At 36.6% G+C, this 24,912-nt stretch overlaps 3 protein-coding genes and 1 pseudogene across 3 annotated transcripts; 1 reads left to right on the top strand and 3 right to left on the bottom strand.

The window, feature by feature from the left end:
* Window positions 1-123: 123 nt before the first annotated feature.
* LOC149019997 (pentatricopeptide repeat-containing protein At5g56310 pseudogene) lies at window positions 124-2,121 on the top strand (annotated as a pseudogene).
* A 28-nt stretch (window positions 2,122-2,149) lies between these two features.
* Window positions 2,150-5,920, bottom strand: LOC149019996 (uncharacterized). The gene is made up of 5 exons (XM_089147993.1): window positions 5,440-5,920; window positions 4,490-4,660; window positions 3,947-4,036; window positions 3,659-3,778; window positions 2,150-3,557 (listed from the first exon to the last, which is right to left on the bottom strand). Exons 1-5 carry the CDS (start codon window positions 5,611-5,613, stop codon window positions 3,507-3,509), a joined length of 606 nt encoding a protein of 201 aa, XP_089004119.1. The 5' UTR covers window positions 5,614-5,920; the 3' UTR covers window positions 2,150-3,506.
* An 871-nt stretch (window positions 5,921-6,791) lies between these two features.
* LOC149019995 (putative inactive purple acid phosphatase 27) lies at window positions 6,792-14,678 on the bottom strand. The gene is made up of 12 exons (XM_089147992.1): window positions 14,185-14,678; window positions 13,887-13,978; window positions 13,260-13,332; window positions 13,035-13,157; window positions 12,773-12,865; window positions 11,958-12,087; window positions 10,077-10,158; window positions 9,858-9,990; window positions 8,313-8,518; window positions 8,080-8,205; window positions 7,534-7,843; window positions 6,792-7,222 (listed from the first exon to the last, which is right to left on the bottom strand). The coding sequence occupies exons 1-12, from the start codon at window positions 14,380-14,382 to the stop codon at window positions 6,917-6,919; spliced, it is 1,872 nt and encodes a 623-aa protein (XP_089004118.1). The 5' UTR covers window positions 14,383-14,678; the 3' UTR covers window positions 6,792-6,916.
* Window positions 14,679-17,966: 3,288 nt separating this feature from the next.
* LOC149019994 (Peptidase family M48 family protein) lies at window positions 17,967-23,211 on the bottom strand. The gene is made up of 9 exons (XM_089147991.1): window positions 22,769-23,211; window positions 22,457-22,514; window positions 21,807-21,874; window positions 20,512-20,691; window positions 20,119-20,215; window positions 19,340-19,449; window positions 19,100-19,233; window positions 18,849-19,017; window positions 17,967-18,413 (listed from the first exon to the last, which is right to left on the bottom strand). Exons 1-8 carry the CDS (start codon window positions 22,976-22,978, stop codon window positions 18,882-18,884), a joined length of 993 nt encoding a protein of 330 aa, XP_089004117.1. The 5' UTR covers window positions 22,979-23,211; the 3' UTR covers window positions 17,967-18,413; window positions 18,849-18,881.
* Between the last annotated feature and the right edge of the window lie 1,701 nt (window positions 23,212-24,912).

Here is a 24,912-nt window from a genome sequence, read left to right as displayed (position 1 = left end):
AGATTTTCACCCCCCCAAGGGGGAACCATAGTGGTGACTTGATAGTTTTTCAATAAACCTCCAATAAAAAATATAAAGATCAAATCCTCGTAAAGACATAAACCCTAAACCCAGTTAGTCACTCCAAAATATCCGGATTCAGAATCAGGCATGACCAGCCGAACTGAAGTCCGAGTTTTTATTGAACGGGTCCCTGGGATATGGGAATGGTCTCTGCTCATTGGACACAATCAATCGATTAGGTTTTCCAGAATTGGATAAATAGGGAAAGAGCCCAAACAGCTAAGAGAAGATAATCAAGAAAAAACCCCGTTGGAGCTTGGACTGAAATTATTCTTGGACGGCGGATGCTTAAAGTTCTATTCTTTCATGGCTTATCTCAAAGATCTAGTCCAGCAATCCACAATTCTAGATGTTCCTACGAAAGTCATTCTTGTTCAACTTGAAGCGCTCTCTCTGCTACTTCCACTCCCTCCCGTCCCATTCCTAGCGCTCAACCTGCGCTTTCCCCACCCAAACCAACAAAACAACCGCAGCAGCTCTCCTTGCTTGCAGACAAATGTACATCCATGGATCAACTCAAACAGGTTCATGCTCAGATGATCGTCTTTGCTCGTATCCACGATAACTATGCCGCTAGTCGAATCATCTCCTTCTGTGCTCTCTCTCCTTCGGGCGATCTCCAATACGCTCTAAAGCTCTTTCACAGCACCAGTGAACCCAATTCTTTTATGTGGAACACCCTCATCAGGGCCTTAGCTGATAGTCCCAATCCTTCCCAAGCTATTTTGCTTTACGCCAGGATGAGAAAACTGGAAATTGTTCCTGGTAAGCACACCTTCCCGTTTGTCCTCAAGGCTTGTACTAACTGCAACTCACTGTTGTCAGGTAAACAAATCCATGCCCAGGTTACTAGATTTGGATTGGATTTAGATGTGTATGTCGTCAATGGCTTGATGAGATGCTACGCTGTATCATCTCATATTGATGACGCCCGGCAACTATTTGAAGAAGCTCCTGAGAAAAATTTGGTAGTTTGGACAACGATGGTTAGTGGGTATGCGCAGAATTTTTGCTCAAACGAGGCGTTGATTCTGTTTGATCGAATGATCTCAGAAGGGACTGAACCGAATGATGCAACTCTGGCTTCAGTATTGTCTGCCTGTGCCAGATCGGGCCGTCTGGACTTGGGAGAACAGATTCACAGATTTGTAAAAGCCAAAGGCATGGAGATGGGAGTGATCCTTGGTACAGCATTGGTACATATGTACGCCAAAAATGGAGCGATTCTGGTAGCCCAAAGATTGTTTGATGATATGCCTGAGAAAAACACGGCTACTTGGAATGCCATGATATGTGGGTTAGCTGTTCATGGGCATGCCCAGAGGGCCCTAGAGCTCTTCTTGGAGTTTAAGAAAGAAAAAGTTGCTCCAAATAACATCACTTTTGTGGGAGTTTTATCTGCTTGTTGCCATGCTGGACTGATTGATATCGGTTACGATATTTTTCACTCCATGAAGAGAGAATATGGGATTGAACCTAAGATCGAACATTATGGTTGCATGGTTGATCTTCTTGGACGAGGTGGGAGATTACTTGAAGCTGAGGAGTTAATAAAAGGGATGTTGTGGAAACCTGATGTAGTGGTTTTGGGTGCACTTTTAGGGGCCTGCAAGAACCATAGGAACATTGAGATTGCTGAGAGGGTGGTGAAGCAGATTCTTGATCTGGAACCTAACAATCATGGGGTTTATGTTATTTTGTCCAATATGTATGCAGAGGCAGGAAGGTGGGAAGATGTTCTGAAGCTGAGAAAAGTGATGAAAGATGGGGGTTTAAAAAAGACCCCAGGTTGGAGCTTTGTTGATGGTGATAACTAAAATTGTTCCGAAGGCAGAGATAAGAAGGACCAGTCACCAAAGCAATGCAAATTACTAATGTACTAGCTTAAATATCTAAATTTTTTTGAATCAATTCGGTGCAGTTCAGGCAAAAGTAAAATCCGAACCCATTGACAACACTTTTTATGAATTTTGCAAGCATCTAGTCTATTTTTTTGTATTTTCACATGCCCTTGAGCTATGTTCAGGCTCTGAAACCCTTTATTATTATTTTTTTTTTGGGGGGATCTGTAGCTTGTATATATAAAGAAGGAGCGTTGGCCCTAAGGAAATTTAAACTCTAGACGTGTTATGAGATACTAGTTTTTACTAACTAAGCCAACCTTAAGGTTCTGAAATCCACTTCAAATACGCATAAATTTTGAACCGCAGGAAGTCTGGTTGGTTATTGGAACATTAAAATTGCCTACTGCTGGGCCTGGGGAATAGCTATTCTTTTAACAGTCCAATTATTAACCACTTGGTCCTTGGGAGGTTGTTAATTGACCAGGGAGTTCAAGCAGAACACCATTGTCCAAGGGGTTTCAGCTACATTGAACATCGTCCAAGGAGTCAACCAATAACTTGTCAGACAACGGCCCTCACTGGAGCCACATGCTCCTTTTGTCACACAATGATCTTGCTGTCCAAAGATTGAGAGTTTAAGTAAGAGATGTTAACTTGAAAGTATCCATAAAAAAATCAAAGCCGACTTTACTCAGGTTATACCTAGTGTAATAGGCTCCTATGTTTGGCAAGATCCGGAGAAGACTAGATGTAATAACCTTAAACTGTTTCTAGAGAAGCTACTTCCAGCACTTTGAACCCATGACCAAGTACTCAGCAACTGAGCATTAGGCAAAAAACTTGCCAAGCACTACATTTGAAAGTTGAATTGCCTTCTGCAACAATAGGAATAGGTCTGATACACCAATTGATCAGAAAGACCCTAATACTCGAGGGCTCCAGGTCTCAAGGTACGCAAATAATATTCCTACAAAGGTTAACATTAATATGCCCTGGGCTTATTCAAATTATTGGGTAAAGACACCTAAATCTGTTTCCGTGTTAAGTTTAGCTACCTTCCAACTAAAATTTCCCCTTTGTACCCTAATAATTTCTTCAGTCCTTACAGAATATTCCTCAGCAAGAACTATTTCCATTTTATACATATTAAAAGTTTGCTAGTTCCAGTTCTTTCAGTTATAATATCCACATTAGGCATCTAATTATAATATCATTAATTATTAATAACGATTAGTAAATCTCAAACAGAAAACATCAAAACTTATTTAAGTCTTAAAAAAATAAATTAAATGACAACCAAATCAACCTGACTAAATTCAGCTCAATAGAACAGAAATGAAAGCAATATGGGAAGTAAGAAAATGGGAAAGGCCATCTATTACATGACAGCTGGTGGAGGTATATGGCATAAACAACACAACAGGTACATCTATCAGGTATAATTAGAAAATGAGTGAAATACTTTAGAAGAATTACAGCATATGCCTAATTATCAGCAACTTTACTGAATTTGCAAGACATCAAAAATAGACTTTGTGATCCTTACACCAAATTAGTGAATAGGCAAACTACCTTTCCAAGTTGAAAAATCTGGATGAATTATGTCATATTCATTTCCTGGGGCTGACAATGTCCATTTGAACCATCCCCCTGGCAAAGATCATTCAAATTGGTTGATGATATTAACAACAGTAGGTCAGGTATAACATATTGACAAGTGTTCTATCCCAAGAAGCAAAAACTACCCTTACCATGTCTGACAACTGGTCTCTTATATAGTACATAGACTTCAGCATTGTATCCAGAGCATCTTTTGCTAACTGAAACTTGACATCTGATTCTCCTGATAAAGAATGTGTGTCATCTTGAAGCTGCAAAAGGTTGAGCAGAATGGATCACAGAAGTTCTAACTGAAATGCCAACAACCTTCTCATACAAGGTCATTTTGATTTTCAAGCCACCATCATAGAAGATAAAAAGTGTGGGGACCTTATACATATGCCTCCATTAAGTAGTAAAACATGAATGTACTTGAATACCTTTAAACTAATAACAGCCACTGGATCTGTCGATTCAGCATTTTGATTAGCCATATTCCATGTCATTGCCTTTAACCGAGGCAAGGTAACCTGGATAAGATATTCAGAGAAGTTAGAATAGCTCGGTCTTCTGAATAATGTAATTAAAATGACATAACTGAAAGGCAAGGTTGAGCAAGCTCTTTCCTATTACATTAACGATGCCACTCTGAGGATCATTTCAGAATAGTATCTGCTATCCATGACACCAATCGGTCGGTGAATAATATGCTCAGTTTATTTTTCGATCAAAACCTATAGTTAAAGTTGTCAATTAAACGATAAAAGCATCCATTGAATTATAGAGTCCATGTCACACAAAACAGCATTGGGACCAAATCACTAGGAGTCATCTAGATGAGGCAGATCACTTAAATGCTAGGCCAGGAAAATCCATCAGGTATAAACTAATGCCTAAAGTTTCATAAATGGGCACCCCTACCCGGTGAATTCTTCAAAAAATAGATTAGATTATATGACTTTCTAACATTCTATTTACTCAACCTGATCATTAAGAGCATCAGCCCTCCACTCCCTTTGGAACTTTTGTAGCAAGAGGACCAGTAGTCTTTGTAGTTCAGGCAAAACCTCATCAGGAAATAGCTTTTGAATCTCATCCTTGCTAATATTCTCATAAACGCACCTACGGATCAGCATACGGAGGCATACCAGAAGCTGCAATAAGTGCCAAAGCAATCAGCAAGACTGAACAGATGAAGTCATCACCACTTGGAGTTTACAGTAATTCTAACACAAAAGCTATTAATAAATGAATAGGTGAAGATAATCCTCTACACATATATGATGTCTCAAGTGCTCCCTGATAATATTGCAAGCAAGCATCACTTAGACACTAGTAATGAACTCAACCGACAAATTGAATCAAAGGCCTAGTGGTTTGTCAAATCGACTCCAAACTCAACAAAGAGAACCAGACCAAAATCAAATGGTACAACTACAATGGCTATCCATCTTCATGTAAGCACTTCAAAATTCTGTAGGTGACCAAAAAGAACCTGATGTTTTTTATTTACATCAACAATTCTACATGTTTCCACTTCTAACGACACATCTTAATATCTTATCAGTCACCAAAAATAAAAGGAAAAGCAGAGCACGCCTCTTCTCAGCAGTATACAGAAAATATGTTGGGAATCACAAAGAAACGAATACAAAATAAAATACAATATATATAAAGCAAATTAGATGCTATAGGCATTAAATAACAGCTTATGACATCCAACCAAGCAATTATGAGTGAATTATCTCTGCAGCTCATATCTCTCTAACATCTAAACACAAAATTAGATAAAAAGAGTTCCTATAATAAATAAAACAAAAACAATTTTTATCTAAACGATTCATGTAGAAGCACTCAGAAATTAAACTTTCTTTCGAGTCAAAACAGTGGACCAGATAGCTAACACACGAAACGAACGAGTTTAGGCGATTACGGGATCGAGATCGGTGTCATTCTCGAGTTGAAGCATTTCTCTGATGATATCACGGTCGGCAACATCCAGACCAGTTTTCCGAGTCCTCCACAGGGCTTGGAGAATATACTCGACTGATTCTTTAGAGTTGGACCTCACCAGGAGAGGCAAATGGCTCCAAAGTGAATGCTCCATTTTGCAGGAACGATCGTGCTGCGATAACGCTGTTTGGTACTGATTGATGCCCTAATAAAGTAGTTTTCTACATCGATTCCTCCTTTTCCCTAGTTTTCCCCCAAACCGAGGTGTTCAAAACTGAAGTGGAATAGGAAAAGAACATGAACTTTCTAAATCTAAAAATGAAAACGGAGAAACCTAACTTTTAATGCCCTTTACGTCGTTCGCGCTTCTTCTCTTCTTCAGTTCTCCCGCCTGGATTCTGCGCTTAAAACGTTCACTTTTTGTTTTTCTTTTTCTGTTTTCCCCCCTTTATTCGTGAAATACTCACCGATTTGTCGTCGAAAGAATCCCTTTGCTATTTCTTGGGTTTTATTTCCAAGTAGACACCTTACTATTTTTAAAATTACAAATTCGTCCCTCATTTTTTGAACCTTTGTTTTTGGTATGCATTTTCGAACTTATATTTTGATAATAAATTTAGTGCTAGCAACTCTATGCTACGAAAGGGGGAATCTATGTATTTTTAAAATATATGCATCTTACGAAAGGAAAAAGAAAGGAAATTTTCAATGCAATCACATGATTACCTCTTAAAATTAATGTCATTCGCTAAATTATTTAATTTATGCAATTAAACCCCCTTATAGAAGACCCTCATTGCCCTTAGAAAATCACAATTACCAATGATATAAACAAGTTAAATATTTCAAAAAGACAAGCATAAACTGTTTGACTCATTTTTCGTCTCCTCTCTGTCCACAACTTCTTCCTCTCTTAACCATAAACCCTCACATTTACCAAAAAAAAAAAAAAAAATCATAAACCCTCACAAAAATTTAGGAAATATACATCATGAAAAGTGTTTTTTTTTTTTTTTTTTTGGTAAATAAAAAGTGTTTTTATAATTAGGACATGGGTGTAATGCTGGAAATAATAAATAGCTAAAAACTAAGACTAATAGTGTTGGTAAGAGGGGGGTCTATCTGATAAATTGACTAACTCAGGGGTTGGCAATAATATTAAGAGATAACTCGAGGGTTGAGCCCATTGTGAGCTTTGATGAGCGAAGCACAGGATTTGTTGAATAATATGTTCATAGAGCAACATGGCCTCAATGCCTCATTGATATTAAAGCAAGAATTACTAACTTACTATATCATCAGAAGAATAAAAAATGCAACTGTTACTTGCAATTAGGACGAGGAATAGGAACTTATTTATTAGGGATTGCACATATGGCTTCAATGTTACATGACAAGAACAAAGATAATTCACATTTGCTGAATTTCAGCAAACTCTGAAAGATTGAAGAGCCAATTCAAGTGGCCAAGGTTGTAGGTTCACAACTATCATGAACACAGGCCAAGACATCCCTGTAATCCCTTGAGATGGTGAAAGAATCATAAACATTTCCATCTCTGCTTTTTTTGTATTCAAAGAGTAGTGAAGAATGGTTGAATGCAGTCAGTTTGACAAATCCAAAGTCAAAGTCTTGGTAGAGACTCCACTGGGTCTTTACTTGACCAAATGTTGATAGATGGCTGCCTCCCCCACCAACCACCACATGAATGGTGCCATTTACAGTTCCAGAGTAATGAGATTTTTCGTCGTTCACGCATTGGTTCTGCACAAAAAGAAAAACACAAACATAAATATAGTGGAAGGTCCAAAAAGACAACCATATCATTAATATACAATGAAGGTGATACAACAGAGTGAGACCACAAGGAGCTGTGGTCACAAATTCAACATTCTTGTTGGTGAACAGTCAACCACGACAAAGACATCCATTTCAAGCATATCATACTCTAGGCCTAATTTGGTAACAAGGTAGATGCATTTCATGGGTAGAGTGCTCAACAGCGAAAGTGTAACTATATCCAGAATATGTCAGTTGTTAAACATATGCATGTTATATCTGTAATCAATCAATACCTGGTAAATGGGGCATGTCCTTTCATAGTTATGGACATGACCATAAAATGCAATATCAACCTTGTACTTCTGCCAAAGCTTTTGAAGGCTCTCTCTTCCCATGGGCTCTTCGAAGGAGCCTTCCACTCCATACCAGTAGTCAGATGAATAACCAAGCACACGATGAGCAGCAAAAATTAGCCAAGGCTGCTTCTTCCTATCTACTGATGCAAGGCAACTATCGATGAACTTGTACTGTTCAGAACCCTCCCTCCAATCATGTTCAGTGTCAGCAATACAGAAGTGAAACATACCATAGTCCACTGAATACCTAAAAAAAGCAAATATCAATCATTAATGTATTATTCAATAAACTCATGTAAAAGATGTCAAACTAGTGTGTTCCAAGTTGGAAAATAGGACATTCCAGATGATTATGATTAGCTTTACAACATAGTAAATGCATTTAAAGGACAACTAATATTCCTAAATTTGCAGCAACCCATATTCAGTAGTATTTTTTCTAAAAAAAGGCTTAGAATCACTTGAGAAGAAAATTGCCATTACCAGAACTTTGCCCTGTTCTCAGCAGGAACATAAAACATGGTCTCCGCCAACACACCACATTCCCCACCAGAATCTGTAGTGTCATAGAAGGAACCAGTTCCAGGCCAGTCACGTTCGTGATTGCCACTGCAGCATAGTAAATTAACAATTGTTACCAGAGGCAACAATATTAATCCATCAAGCTCTAAATGACCCTACTCAAATGTGGAAAAACATGATTTAGCATAGCAGACCTTCCAATCATGTACGGCACAGTTGATGTAATGGATTCAACCTGTGCTGTGAACTGATCCCACTGTGAGATGTATCCATTTGCATATGATATGTCTCCAATGTGGAAGACTATGTCGTAATTATTCAAGTCCCTGATGAGTTGGTCAGTGGTATTAAGAGAGCCTGGCTGGTAGTTGCTATACTCATTAGAACCATCACGCTCAGCCTATAAAATGAGGGAGCTGTGAGTGTCAGTCCCTCATAGGAACCAAGCTACAGTTGCAAAAACTCAACTCATAAAGGATAGGAAATTAGTTGATACAACAAACAGTGCAGAAAGAAGGAAAAAAATAGGTCAATACCCCCCCCCCCATTGTAACTTACATGTTTATCCGCATTTTAGGAGCAAGCAAACATCTCTGAAGTATTATAAATTTTTATGCACATGACAGAAAACATTGAATATATAAAGGATACTGGATGGATGTGCTCATTTCTGGCCAAAGAGGAGACCATGAGAGCTAGAGAAGTCACAAAGCTGGACTCCTCTGCAGCTTATGCTGAATTTTCCAGAAAAAAAGGCCAAAGCAAATGGGATCACATAAAGAGAACTGAGAATCAGGAGACTCAAAAAGCTGTCCTGTTTCTGCCTGTTATTATTTTAGTTTTTTTGTTAGACAAACAAACACAGTGAGTCCATAGACAGGAACCACAGGATACTACTGGTCACCTGTCTGAACAGGCGATTCCACCATTTTATTGGCCCTATAGTTGGATAAAAGCCACAATATAACCAATCAGCATTTTCAACCTACCCATGCCATTAGTTCTTTACTGGATTTTGTCATGCTGTCTCTTAAGTGCCCAGAAGGATAGATTCTCCTAGGGCACTAGTGGAACACACCCCTTGAGACTGGAGGTTCACAACCCCTTACCATGTGCAACGTGAAATAGTATCTGTCAGCACCAAAATTCCTGTGCTGTAAGAAATGCACTTCATTTTTTAACAACACAAGCCTTATCCAAAATTCCCAACTACGTGTATTGGTTACATGGATCCATACCTTCCAATCTGACCTATTTGAGGCAATATTGGATACAAGGCCCAAGGCATGCATATCTTTTCTCATCACTTTTCCTGAGGTTATCTTAGGTCTGGCCTAGCTCTTTTAGTTCCTTCAACCAGATTAAATTTCTCCTCATACAGGGGCAATATAAATGCCTCTGTTGAACATGGCCATGCCACCTCAAACGACTTTCTCATAGCTTATAATTGATCAGGGATACTTACATAGCTTCTCTAATATAATTAGTCCTCAACTTATCCTTCCTAGTTTTGCCACTTTTCCATCCTCATTTCTGGTTACACTGATTTATCCATATGATGATTCTTTTCTGTCCAACAATCTGCACTAAAAACCATTGCTGGTAGTAGAATGGTCCTATATAACTTTCCTTTTTGAGTTTTAAAGGAATGGGTGGGTCATTACTTACACAACACTCTGCATATTAATTCTTCTTTTGCAAAAATTAACTCTTATTTTCTATGGTCCTCTTGGTACTACCTTTCCCATGTCACCAAAGATGATTACACGCTGTAACGAATCCTGGCCAGGATAAGGAGATGACTTGAAAGAGTAAAGCTTGCTCCAAACATATGAGCCATTGGATAACCGATGACCAAGTTTGTAATTGTACCTGAATGAATCATCCTCACTTTCTTAGGAACAACAGTATTGCTGATTTTCAATGTATAAAAAAGTATGCATTATTAAGATACATACACTGTGTTTGGCCATAAATCTTTCAAGAAACTTGTGTGTATGAAACCAGGATCACGCCATCCGACAGTTCGTGCAGGTGAACCTGCAAAACAGCAGAAAAAGAACTTAATCATGCCAGAGTCCCAGGAGTTCATAAATCCTGTGAGGGAATTCTGCAACATACATTAGTTCAGTAATAAACCACAAAGAAAATATCGTGAAGAGAGCTTGTATTCTTCTTTGTTATAGCACTCTCAAGCTATATAATCACTTGAGATCAACATGGAAACAAATGGTTTTTAAGATAAACATACACAGTATAAACTAATTGTATAACACAAACAATCCCTGTCAACCTACTAGATCTGTCTAGCACCACCAGATTCCTACAAAGTATGATAATGGCAGTAAGAAGTAGTTCCTGGATCCAAAGTTTGTGCAAGGGAGAACCTTAGAACTTTCTGGGCAAAGTGTTACATGTTATGGGAGTTATGCCATCAATGTAAAGCTGCATTCTTCGAGCAGATTACAGAGGAAGTGGACTCCAGAAATGACTTCATTATCTTCAAGATGTTGAACAAGTGAAATATTTTGGAGATTCTTCACACTGAACTTTTGAAAGGCCAAAGGACATACTAGCTTCGCAATCTGATGCGACACTGTTGCTCAAATCATTAGTAAATCAACTCTATTGCATAAGTTGATTCCTAGCTTTTCCATAGCATGACATAAAGGAAGCAGCTCTTATTTTTTTCAGCTCAATGCAGTTGCTAAATAGTTTATTTTACTCCAATTGTTTTAATCCAAAGTAGAGAAAGAAGATAACTAGTTCCAACCTAAGAGACCCAACTCTATTTGAGCTCTCAGATGACATTCTGCTGTCATTGACTAATTGGTGATCATAAGAATCAAGAACAATTGAGTAGATTCCGTATTTAAAGATGCAGATGACATTCGATTTTTCCTTTAGCAGGATGGGGGGGAAGAGGAACCATGCAGAATAGGAATTGTTAACAGCAGAGGACAGTCACAGCCGATCTGATGATTGGATGGGATCCACTCACCCCTCCGACTTAAAGAGTTTCCAATGGAGGAAGCTAAATCTCCCTTCCATGAGTGGCAGTGGAAAAGCTCATGGCACGTTTTCATCCTTAAGCATGTTGTACCTACATCGGTAATCGCCAAGACAGAGACCTCTCTCTCTTTTGGCATGCACTGCTTATGAAACGTGATGCAATCATATCACATCTTACTGGACATGTATTGGCTTCTACAATTTTGGTTTGGGGGATTGGACTTTTCCTTTAGTAGAACAGATTTTACAAATGAACCATGCCAAGGAATTGGTAACAAGAGAGGACAATCAGAGTCTGTCTGATGATTGAACCAGTATCTCCACCCTTCCAATATGAGTTTCCAACGGGAGCAAGATAAAGCTACTTTCCATGCTGAAACACTCAGAGCTCAAGGCATGCAGTCATCCTAAAGCATGGTAAGCCTATACTGGGACTAGCCTGAACCAACTTAACCTTCTCTTTTTGCATACATTGATTAGAAAATGTAATGCAAACATTTCACATCTCAAAGCATGTATATTTCTAGGCTTTAGCAGTTTTGATTTGGCCTCGGAGTTATTGGATCTCTTCCCTTCTAATATATTTTATAATAAAAAGGAAATTACTTTTAAGTATGTAAATAGTCAAGTCAATTTATTTTTTTTTAATTAAGTATCTAAATTGTTTAAAGATGAAAGAATGGAAACTCAAAATTTTATTCATGCCTCAGATATCATCAAACTAGAATTCTGATCATATATTTTAACTTCATCAAGAAAGATAATCAACAACCAAACGGCCAAATGAGGGGGAGCCTGATGATGGAAGGGAACAATCAATCACATACCACACATGCTATTTTGTTGAAATGTCAATGTTCCAGCTGGTGACCTTAATTGAGATTCTCCTTTCAGGCCCCACTCAACGAAAGGAACAGCCTCATTTATATTATAGCCACTTGTCCATGTTACTGTCATCTTTGAAAAAGAAAGAAAGTAAAATAATCAGTGAATGTCTAAGAATGTCCAGCAAATGTTTGAAAACAAAAATCCAATGCAAATGCTGCAATGACTGGGTTTTCTAACCATGACTGCCAGCTATCCAGTTAATGTGCCAAGAAACAGAAGATACAATCAAAAGACACAACTTAAGTTTATTAATCAGGACTGTCAGAAAATAAACTGGCATTCGAGTTCCAAAAGAAACTTCAAAGGTCATCCGAGAAGCTGCAGTAAAAACTGATCAAACTTCCTGAGTGAAAAAAGAAACCATACAAGAGTAAATCATCCACTGAAAAACTGTCCATATTATCCAAGCATTACATAAAACAGGAAACCCATTCCCATAAGAAGAAAGAAGATTAATCCCACATAGCATGTCTTTATATATAATAAAGACTGGAGCTTAAGAGACTAAAATTAGATTTGGTTGCCAATAACAACATGTTAAACAATGATGATTGATGAATGAGGCGCACCAAAAATAATATTAATGATTCAAAGAACATTTTCATGATTAAACCAGAAACAGAGAAAGATTGGTAATGGTAATTGCTAAATGGAAAGAGATAGAGAAAGAAACACCAAAGAGCTTGAGAAAGATTCCCAGTGTTCAATTTGACCAGAAAACAAATTTTGATGCCACAAAATGAAAGAGACTTACTTCATTCCAAGATTTCCCTAGAGCAAGACGTGGATAAACAGGAGCCTTTGGATTTAAAAAGGATATGATGTTTGAAACAGCAACAAGTTTTGGCTGCAAGCATGAAGTATAAGTTAGTCCATGCTTGTAGGGCATCTATACTCTTTAATATGTCACTTATAGCAGAAATACAGTGGTTGTACACAAGAACCTTATATAGAGTCTTCAATGTCTAAATTCCAAGGCTAAACATTAAGCAAAGGAAACAAAGTTTGGCTCATACATTTGACAGTCCACCAGAAAATAATGCAAAGGAGAAATCTGCTCGCTGATTGATCAATTGAAAGCTCAAAGAAGTCTTTCCTGTCTTTGTATAATCATTGCTGGAGGAATTTGCATACTTGTACTGACAATGTACAACCACGAAACCATCACATTGGGACAAATATCACAGAGATGTATAACTACTTTCTAATTTCAGTCTTGCAAGTGACATTAGACTAAATACCTTTATTGGTGCAGAGCATATGTATGGAGTCTGATCTTTCTGGTCGGTGGCTCCTGGTGAACAGGTTGAAGAACTGCAAGAACATAATGGCTCCTCTTATTGTTGGAACAATAGAAGAAAAGCGAACAACTGGCACCAACAATGAGTCCTAGCAGTGAAGATGATGTCTGAAACTTTAGATGAATAGAGTAGTGAACAAAAATCATACTTATAAAGCATCACTTAGGGGGCGCCTCAGCATCCAAGTGCTTTTATGGGGTCTTATTGCAAGGCGACTTGCACAAGTTTTTATTGCTATAGAGTCTGGTATTGGCTGTTATACCAGGTATTATTCAGTGGTACTTGAGAAATTATTCATAAATAAACAAGTATCCCCTTTTCGAATCCAAAAGAAATCGTTATAAAATCAAATTCCAACAGAATAAAAAGTCAACCACTCAGTTCAAAAGTAGGTGAAACTTTAACTTCCTAATGTTGAGGCTTTTCTTAAAATCTTCCTTAAACCTCAATATGGGGAAAGATTGGTAAAATCCAAAAGAGCGCCTAGGAAGACCCTTAAAATCATATATAGATTATAACAGAATTGTTAGTGAAGAAAGTTAAAAATGGTCAGATACAGCGCATTACTTGAAATTTGCTGGAGAAAAAACTCCAACCCAATCGTCCATAGAAGGGTTGGGATAGTTAATTTCCACAGTCACCCACTGAGTGTCTTCTCCCTGCAGATGGTAAACCATTTTGATCATTACACGAGTAGCCTCTATAAGCAAGCATCAAGAACATCAGGTCTCTGAATCTATCACAATTAAAAACCACATCTACGGATTACGACCACTACATAGCTAAAGCTAGTAACAAAAAAAAAAATAAAAATGATAGGAACAATAAAACATTAGAATGAGACGATTCCAAGTAGCTTACATACCTTCAAGCCAAGAAGGACCGGATTTGCCTCAACAGATGCGGAATCGTGAAGGTGGACGGTGGTCTTGAGGATATCGATTTTGGAAAGTGGGTGAACTCCGGCTTCTCCTCCATTAGGGTGAGCTACTACTACAGCATCGAAGCTCACAATATAAGTCACGAAGAAGAGTATTAGCACAGGCCTCGATAGCGCCATCATCTTGAGAACGCAGGAACTCCGAATTGAAGGATTCAGCTCCCAATGTCCAGCTTCTGGGCAGCTAACTCTAGAACTTAAATAGGAAAACTCTACACAGGATACCGAACTACTTCTAGAAGGATTATTTTATATTCAGATTGTCAAATAAATCATTCTTCTTTAAGAGATAATCTGGAAAAAAATGAAGAAAAAAGAAATAAAACTCTGATAGAGAAGAAAACGTGAGAGAAGTAGCGGGCAAGTAGATGGAGAAAGCCCGACTGTTCTTCCTCTCTCACTGTTCGTGAAAAAACTCAACTTAAGACTTCGAAGTTGAACTTGTAGATTTAAACATACATCTGAAAAGAAAACAAAGAAAAAAAAAAAAGGCAAAAAAGATAAAAGAACGAGAATCTACCAATATTTTATTGTATATACAAAGTTTAATTGAAAATTATACCCAAAAAAAAAAGTTTAATTGAAATCAACATGTATAGTTTTTTTTAGGGTAAAAGCTTTTAGCTTACGTTGAAAAGTTGCTACTGACCCATATATAAAAGGTCTTATAATCAGAATCGTTCAGTCACAGAATTATTCCAGAATCGTTCTAATATTATTCCGAAATCGGCTCAAAACCATGGATATTTATTTTTTTGGTTGAAAAGTATATATATAATTAGGGTAGATCTTATGGTCTATTTGATTACATGAGTCTGAAGATTTCAAATTTTTTGAATCATAATTCATAAAGTTAACTATTTGGTTAACTCAATCTATGGAATGAAATATGTTGAATCATTTGTGATTTTTGTAAATGTGCAAATGTTTATCATTTTTTTAGTAAATGTTAAATTTATGGATTACAACCATAAAACTATAGATTTACGTTTTTAGAGTAAAAAGATGAATCCAGAGATTTTCACAACCAAACGAGTATAAATCTCTTATTAATGAATCTAAAGATTTGAAATCTCTCGATTCATGTAACCAAACAAACTCTTAAAATAACCTTAAGAGAAGTGGTGATAAAGAATATATATAGTTTAAGTCTTTTATCTAGTATGACCTTGAACAGAACACGATTGGAATGTAAGAATCCATGTTTTTGACTCCATTTAGTTGGGACAAGACTTATTGTTGTTGTTGTTGTTGATTAATATAAAACAAAATCATGAGAAAACTTATAACAAAAGGCTTAAAAAGAGCTTTTAATACACGTATCTAACAATAGAAAGCACCTTGAAAAGTCATGTGTTGGGATTTGAATTGCATTTTAGTGAGAATAGTCAACCACAAAATATGTGGGGCCTACAAATAAAAAAAATAAAAATATATATATAAATTTCATCACCATAAATATGTGGTCCGTAATTCGTGATCAACAACTGGTCTCAGAGAGAGAGAGAGACAATCCAAACTCGAAAAAGCACCCCTAAAATCTAGTTTTCCGAATTTTATATGTAGATTCTATCCGATTTTTAAACATTTCTGTTCGGTTGAAGAAGATATTCAAGGTATATTCCATTCCTGGTGTTATTGCGATCATTGGGCATTCAATATACAGGCTTGCCTTTTTTTTTAATGAGTCCAAAATTCAACCTTCCACTTGTTATAGGTTTATTTGCAGCTTCAAACCGACTCTATTAGCTCGTGAAGCAAATCTTTCCGCTCTCTTTAGGTTTACGTGGTTGGTTCCACCTTGTTATATGTCTAAATAATACTTTCGTTAATTACCGGGGAAATATTAATATAATGTTGTATTCTCAGGTAAATTTTTTTTCTAAATTGTTAAAACCAGGTGATCGTGGGTCTCCCATCTTGATCGAATTCTTAATCATGTTAGAGCATACAGTTTTGATTGAAATCTTCATACAACCCATCAAATTAATTGTTTAACCGTGATCGTGGGTTCCATGATCAATTCTTATCATGTGAGCATACAATGCCTGGTCACACTGCACACAGCCCATCAAAATTGACTTCAAACATTTATGCAGTTCAGATGTCAATGTTTGTACAGTCAAGATTTCTTAATGAATACATATTTTTTATCGGAAGAAAAGAATGAAACTGACTTGAAACATTTGTCCAGTAATAGATAAATAAAGCTGCTTAAAAAATATTAAGTGGGAAAAAAACGTGGGAGAATAAATGAAGCTGCGTAAAAAAATTAAGTGGTAAAAAAACGTGGGAGAATAAATGATTAGATAAATGGAAAAAAAATTAAGGGAAAAAAAAACGTGGGAGAATAAATGATTAAATAAATGAAACTGCGTAAAAAAATTAATTGGGAAAAAAACGTGGGAGAATAATGATATATTTTTATAGAATATCATGAGTGATTGTATGATATGTGATGTTGGAAATGTAATATAAATATGAAAAAATAAAATTTTATCTATTTGATATTTTTTTGATAGAAGATTCATATTTTCAATATTTTCCATAATATTTTTCTTTATTTACAGAAACTTGGATGAGACCTAAAAAACAAACTACTCAATTCAAACGAAACTAGAGGCATCAAACCTTGATTAACACTGGCATGTAGGAACTCTTCTAAATATTTTCTTTTATTTTTATTTTCCCACTTATTTTACTCTTTTATTTTTTTCACTCATTTTTTTTTCTTACCAACTTCAATCCAATTACTGTTTTTAAATGTATTCAATCCTTGCAAATGTGTCCAATGGATAGAGAATGGAAGCAAAATCCTAAAAATATTTGATGAGAAGGTAGGTGAAAATTTGGTGGAAACCATATCATTTCTCACTCTACCTCCCATCCAATATTCCAATCCTTACGGAAATGGAAAATATTTCCTATTTTCTCGTCACAGAAGTAAGCTAGCTTCAGTAAAGCACGTGGTTTGCATGGTCCTCTCTTTTGTCTCCCATGGGTTAATTAATTAGCAAGTCCTATATTTGGATCGAAATTGTACCATGTGTGACTCATCTCGTAAATGTGAAGATTATGCTCACTTCACATTCCTTTGCCTCACAATTAAAATGACTTATCTCTAAACTGACAAGATGGATCAAAAATATATTCATTTCTTAAATATGTGATGAAAACACGTGAAAAGATCAGAGGTAGCCCCAATCTTCTCCATTCAACTCACCCACCACGAGAGTAGAATTGGAGTCGGAAGCTACAAACTTACGGTTCATGGTATAGCTGATAGCTGTTAAGGCAATATATCCCGTTTGTTGCAAGAAATTGTTTCCTCTAAGGTTTAAAGTATCAGTATTGAATATCGTGTAAGTCAGGTGATTTTAAGAGATAAATCGTCTTATATCGAGTATTGTATCGCTCTAGTTAATGTAATTTAGTGTAATTTAATAGAAACACATATCTAGATATATCGTATCAGTTGGTCAAATATGGATATATATCGGCATTATCATATGGTATTGTAAGATCCCACCATAAACCTTGGTTTCCTCACTCTTTGCACCCAAAAAAAGGCACCCATGCAACCAGTTCTTCCTACGGTGAGATTATCAAATCCTGTGCAGAAATAGATGTTCTGCCGTGGAGGGCTTGCTCAGCACGTACACTGTCATCTACTTATTTTTCATCTACCACAAACATGTAAGGCTAATGGCATGGGACTGCCCTCCTAGAATATTAGAAGCCAACATACCAACTTGGTATGAGACAAACTCGTACAATACAGTTGTTTAATTACAAGGACCACTCTTAACAAATCCCTGTGATGGCATCATATTCACATCTCATAAAATGGAGCATTTAAACTGATGACAAGATAAGACCAGCATACTCAATGAGTCAATGCTTACAATTTACATGCTGTTGCAAAATACACAGGTAATGATTTTACAAACCCAACAAAAGGAGAATGTTGTACTATTACACATTTGCTATTCCAACTTCAACATTGATGAGATATCTCCCATGGTGGTTCTAATCAGCTGAAAATCAAGAGGAGATTATATGATGGACTATTAACATAATGAAGCCTTCCCCCAACCACTAAAAATGATTGTTACAGGGGTGGTATCTGCATTGTATTTGTATTGAATTCAGACCTGGAATGAAGAAAAACATGAGTTCATATCATCATTCAAATTGTCAAGGAAACTGAACAATAAATTAGCCATCAGATGGTTAGAGGAAAGATGCAAATTGCAAAGGATCTACCAACACATGCGTTGGATGCTTAGGGTCAGGATCAGATTTTGATAGTTCATGGATAGTACATATCCTAAGCAAGAAATTGGCAGCTCTATAGACCCTAACAGCGTAAAGTTATATACTTCATGGATATAATTGCATCCCATTCAATCATGCCAACGGTAGTCCTTTTTTTTCTTGAAGGGAAAAATTAATTGGCTAGCTTCAAAGAGGACTTTATAATTTCCCATGGCAAAACATTTACACAAAAAGGTTTCTGGAAAAAAAAAAAAAAAAAAAAGCAAAAATCTTAAATTAATTTCAACAGAGTGGTAAAAAATCCCAGCTACCTGGGCTGATTCATGCTGCAAGATTTGCCAACTTTATGAGTCCTGTACAGTCTTGACCGGTGTAGCACGACTTAGAAGTGATATGTATTCCTGACTTCTTGACCATTCATCAATCTCACGAGCTCTTAAAACAGGCAAAGGATGAGATAGCTGTCGAGTCTGAGCATTTCTGAAATGAGTTGAATTTATTAGTTTCAGACCTGGTTTATCCAATTATCAACCATGGTGAGTTTGATATTTCATTTACACACCTTACATACCACCCTACTGGGCTTGAAGAAGCTCTGTCATATGATCGAGCTTGCTCTAGGAAGGCATCCACATTGAGTTGATCAGCAAGTGATGGGCAGCCCCCAGCTAATTTCATCAGAACAGAAACAACTACCTCTTGTGGGAACATGACACGAGACCAGCAGGTTAGTAAACCAGTGAAAACAGGAGTATATCAATGACAGCATAGCTAATATTTTTTAGATTAAATATACGCATACCTTGGGATCCTGAACAACAAGAAGAGCTGCACGGTCACAAGTTAGTTCTGCAGATCGAAGCCAGCGAAAGAGTTGTTCTTCCAAACTCTGAGCAATTAAGCCACCAAGACCTGAGAGTAGCATACTATTTAATAGGTTGTTGAGTTAACAAAATTAAAGAAACCAAAGTTGGAAACATTTTGTCAGGGAAGTAGCTTCTCCAAATATTATCAGAAAAATGCCAAGACACCCTGAAATAAGCCAATAGAGTCCGAATTGAATTGTAACTAATTGAAGAGAGAGTTTCTTCAAAGGATACAATGTAGGGAGTGCAATCAGGATTTCTACACAATATGAGCCCAAGGTCTTCCTAGAATTACATATTATCATATATTATGAGTAACATCTGCAATGGAATAAGACAAAGGAACACAGGCAAGTAAGTTCAGATCTCATTGTGATCATTCTCCATTATGAGATTATCTACTGAGAAATAGCAAGTCTAAACAAGTGACCAAAATCTATAAAATCTGAGAACCATTTACATGGGTCTTCTGTGCTTAATTGGGGACGTCCATTTGAAAATGGTTATTAAATCTGATCCAATATATTTTTGACTGAGTAGGTCTCATGTGTCTGAGCAATTATAGGTGGTAAAGACCCCACATGCATTTTTTTGAGATACAAATGTGAATTATCATCTGTAGTACTTAAGTAAACAGCCTTCCTACTTCTCTTTTGGATTGAATACAATACCCGACAAATTTGAGATCTCTATTTTGAATGAAAGCAACACTTACCAGGAATTGTGTATGCTCCAAGTGTAAGAATATTTGCAAAAGTGAGCCACACACCATGATCGCATTTCAAATGCCCCATTTCATGGGCCAAAACAGCCTACATAGGAGTTAGGAAAACCAAAAAAATTCAGTAACATATTGTTGACCACTTCTCTTTTCTTCTGTTCTTCCAGTTGAGAAAGTACAGTTAACCAAAACTGCTATTCAGAAAGAAAATCACTGAAGTAGATAACTTAATTATGTTATCATTTAAAATATTGAAATTCTTTTAGGATGCTTAAAAGGATTGTTGAAAAATAACATCACAAGTAAAATGAAAAATTTTACAACCATTTTTTTTGGGGTGGAGGACTGTTATGTTATGATTTATGGGACAATAGAAAAGATGGGCACCTGTAGCTCTCTTCTAGTCAGAAGCTCCACAAGGCTAGTATGCACAACAACAAATGGCTTTCTACCACTGACAGCAAGAGTGTATGCATTTGGTACAGGATTTTGGCGAACATATAGGTTTGGAGCCTCAACATTAAGTACTTCTGCAGCTTCAACCACTAACTGATGGAGCTCAGGGAGCTAAAAATAATAATAAATTTGATATCAGTAAAATACACAAGAAAATACAATGACCTAAGAAATAATTCACATCAAATTGCATGCTGCTGCTTGATATTTTTGGTATAGTGAAGACTAGTGAAACTAATGGTCATCAATGGGCCTGAAAAGCCTTTTGATGAGTGTGATGTGTGTGTTTGGAAAGGGGGGGGGGGTTAGGGTGTTGAGGAGAAAATACAAAGTAGCACATGCAAATAAACAGGAGGATATTTGAAGACCAGCCATGACTTTCCTAATAATTGTGCTGATAATAACTTTTATCTGATTCAGCTCTTGTAAGCAACAAGTTTTGAGGCGTTTTTAGAGAATCTTTTTGTCCCAAATGTGTTTTCCTTGATTGGTTACTGATGCAAAGGTTCGTTAAAGGATTATACACTCTCTTATTGTTATGCTCTTTTTTGGGTGCTCTGCTATCTGGGGTTCATGAGTGCCAGCAAATCCAACTACAGTTATAAACAAATAAGATTGTTATTGCTACGGAATATAAAGTTTGCATAACATACACAGCATTTCCAAGGTATATCACCTTTATGTCACATCAAAAGGAAAAAAACAATGCATCATTATTCACAGCCAAATCAGTTCAGTTTTTGGCATCTGAATCAGGGTACACCTACTCACAGCTTCATGGACAAAGATAAATTTATGAAATAGAGTAAAGACATTAGTTCTGACATGGCCATTGCTTTCTAAATCATATTAGATGGAAAAATTAGGCATTACTATACACCTTTTTAATTAGAATTGAGATATCATGTTATGAACCTTAATCATTGAAACAGGTGGGGCAAGACTGAATTTTTGCAGGAGTCACAATCTTAAGATAACTGCAGTTTGAGTGCTTCAGAAACTCATAGATGACAGGAAAATATGTAAGAAATCCCTTTGCTTTCTTTTTATAATGAAAAATTCTTGCTAAGAGCTACTAGGGTACATCTGACAAAAAATTGTACATCCAATATTCCAGCTTGTGGTACTTGAACAGTTCAATGAGTTGCAGCAGAATTTAGAATAATTTTTTTTATTTGAGACAGCTATATTTTTGAACATCTTTATCTGATAGAAAAGTGAATAACCTGATTTTTAGCAACAAGAACAGATGTTCCTATATTCTCCAGAAGCATGACTTGCTCTGCAACAGTTCCTGCAATGACATGCAGATACGAACGGCTTTAGTGAAAATTTTCACCGAAAACTCAAGTTATGTTCCCCTATAAGCGGCACACAATTCAATTCAACTATAACAGAAAATATTACATGTTCTTCAAGAAATAGTGGACTTTTTTTTTTTTTTTTTTTTTTTTTTTGGGGGGGGGGGGGGGGGGAGGGGGGATGAATAATCTATCATTACCAATGCCCCAACAGGGGGTGAAAACGGGGAGAATGCACACAGGGGAAGAAGCAGAAAGGGGGACAACCAGCCTTCAAGAGGAAGAGTGGAAGGTAGAGCCTAGACCCCAGGTAACAAACAACGAGTCTGTTCCTTAGGGTGTCCACAAGAGGGGGTGGGGCACTAACTGAAGTCTAGTGGAAACATCAAAGTAGATGGCTTTCCAAATCATGTACAATGACCTATAGTTGAAAGTCCATCTCATAAGGTTAGCACCGGAAACCATCTTGCGTTATTTTATATCTCCCAAAAAAAAATGAAAAAAGGAACAACACGGAACCCTTAAAGAGGGCATGCGTAGATACTCATAATAGTGAACTAAACTTGATATATTACCTAACATAGCTTTGATAAGGTCATCCAAGCCAGGAATCACCCTCAAAAGCATCGTATTCTGGAAGGGAGAAAAGCTTGAATAAGAAGAGTTCTTTGGCACTAAAAGAAACCAAGAACTAATACAATGCTTAATAACTAACTGAAAAATAAACTGATATACCGCAAGAAGAAGGTTAGGAAAACAAAAAGAGGAAAATAAATAAGGTACATCCATGGAAACAAACATATATAACGAAGCATCAACAATTGTTAATTGACTACACAAACTATCACTAACGAAAATAATAAGAAAGGATGAAGCAACTCGATTACCTGTTTATCAAGAGGATGGCGAAAATCATCGGCATCAAGATTGCGGAAGATAACAGGACCTGCCCTACAGACAGAAGTCCTAATCGGAAGTTTCTTTGTCGACCTGAATTGGGGAGATTGAGAAACGAATAGAGATCGATCTGTTGAGGAAAGGAATGGTGAAGACGGTTTTAGGGTTAAGCACAAGGACGACAGAGAAAGAGAGGCCATGGAAGCGTAGGTTGAGAGGAATAGAAAGAGAGAAAGAAACAGTCATTTACTGCACCAGAGACTTGCATTTCCTAGTGGAATGTTCATGTAGCTGTTTGGTGTCCACACTTACATGAACGGTAAAGCACTGGCGCCATTTCGTTTTCGTTTTGACTAAAAGAAGATCGTAAGAAGGATTTTGTCTGACGCAGCTGATTTTTTTTTTCGAAACAAGTCGCAGCGAGGTTTTCAGTTTTCAGTTTTCACACCCATAAAAACATGAAATAAAAATGAAAAAAGAAAAACAAAAGTTGCAGCGTAGCTGGTTCGAGCCCACCATTGCTGCATTAAGCGGCATGATCCAGAGTCTGGACCACATCATTTTGGTTCAGTGGGTTGCTATCCGGTTCGAACGCCGGTTCAAATTCTGCCCATCTCATTTCTTCAACCCCAAATTATTATTGTTTTCTTTGATAAATGACGCTTTCAATAAATAAGAGGGATAACCTTTTCTAATATCCTAATGAGGGTCGAAACGGGTTACCAAAAAAAATGAGGCTGGGAACGTTTAATTATCATTAAGAGGCGTTGGTGAAAGTCAACTAAATAAATTCTTAAAAACCTATCATAAAGTATTATATTATTAAATTTTATTAAAAAAAAAAATCTATACTGAGGACCAACATCTTTACATAAGATGTCAGAATTCAAATCTCTTCAAGGCCAAGACGAAACTTCATCTTGTATTTAAATTATAAGTATCTCATGAGGAGTAATCAAAGTGTGCATAAATTGACGTGGACCACCTTCAATTCTTTTAAAAAAAAAAATTAATAAAAATAAAAAATTAAAGAAAAAGAAAGAAAGATGAAACCTCAAAAATATCCACCGAAAGCATGGGAACAAAATAAGATTAACTTTTTAATTGTTTGATATTTTCAGTTCAACACCCCCTCAAAAAAAAAAAAAAAGAAGAAGTGAGAGTAGTGAGAATCAAGAGAGAAGATAAAGACAGAATTTCTATTTCACTGATAAATCAGTGAGGCATCAAGTCACTTTACCACCCAAGAATGACCCACCTCTCATCTCTTCCTTTTTCTTTCTCTTTCGAGAGTTGGGAGGTTTCCTTCAATCTTTTTTCAGTAAAAGTAAATTTTTACTATTAAAATTACTGTTCTCCTCTGAACATGAATCTATTATTAATCAAGCATCACACAAATCTTATTTCCTAATCTGTGGATAGATGATGTGGTCTTTCCAGTGTTATTATAGACTTTAGAAGTTAACAGTGATAATTTATCATAGGTCAGATTTTCAATCTTAATTTAGTCACAAACCTGCCTCGTATTCTATCAATACTAACAGTATTACATACTCATCCGATTCTACACAAATAAACAACCAGTAGTTCGATTCTTACATTTCCACACTACTTTTTGCCCATGATACTCCAGGTATCTTGGTAGAAGGTTCTTTCCTTTATTATCCCCACTGGGATGGACATTTCATCTAATCTCTAGTTTAAAATCGATCTCAGTAATCATAAACAAAGAGCTTTGGGGCATATGAATGTATCTTTTATCTCAGAAAATAAAATTTGAAAGTGGAGCAAGGTGGGGCGTTGTGTTGATAGTTGAGACAATATTCATTTCCTAATCAGTGAGGTTTGAAGATTGTGAAATTTTAGCTAAAAAATTGACCCTTGTTGGCACCATCGAGCTCCCTGTAGGATAGCTCAATGTTGTCCTGCAAAAGCGATTATTGTATCAACCTTATCCATCAGTATTGCAGATACGGAATGTCAATATAGGTAGCTGATCAAGAGTAACGGCTAAAAAAATATTGTCATACCTCGCAAAACCAGCCAATTTGTATTCAATATGGACAATCGAAATTGGCTTTTCAGACATAAAAACCTACAGCGATTTCCAGGTATGCATCGGGCATATTGAATA

The sequence above is a fragment of the Hakea prostrata genome, chromosome 3 (genome assembly GCF_041222555.1).
Source record: "Hakea prostrata isolate BN-2017 chromosome 3, UWA_Hpros_2, whole genome shotgun sequence".
In the NCBI taxonomy this organism is placed as follows: Eukaryota; Viridiplantae; Streptophyta; class Magnoliopsida; order Proteales; family Proteaceae; genus Hakea; species Hakea prostrata.
This window is presented reverse-complemented; position numbering and strand designations above follow the sequence as displayed.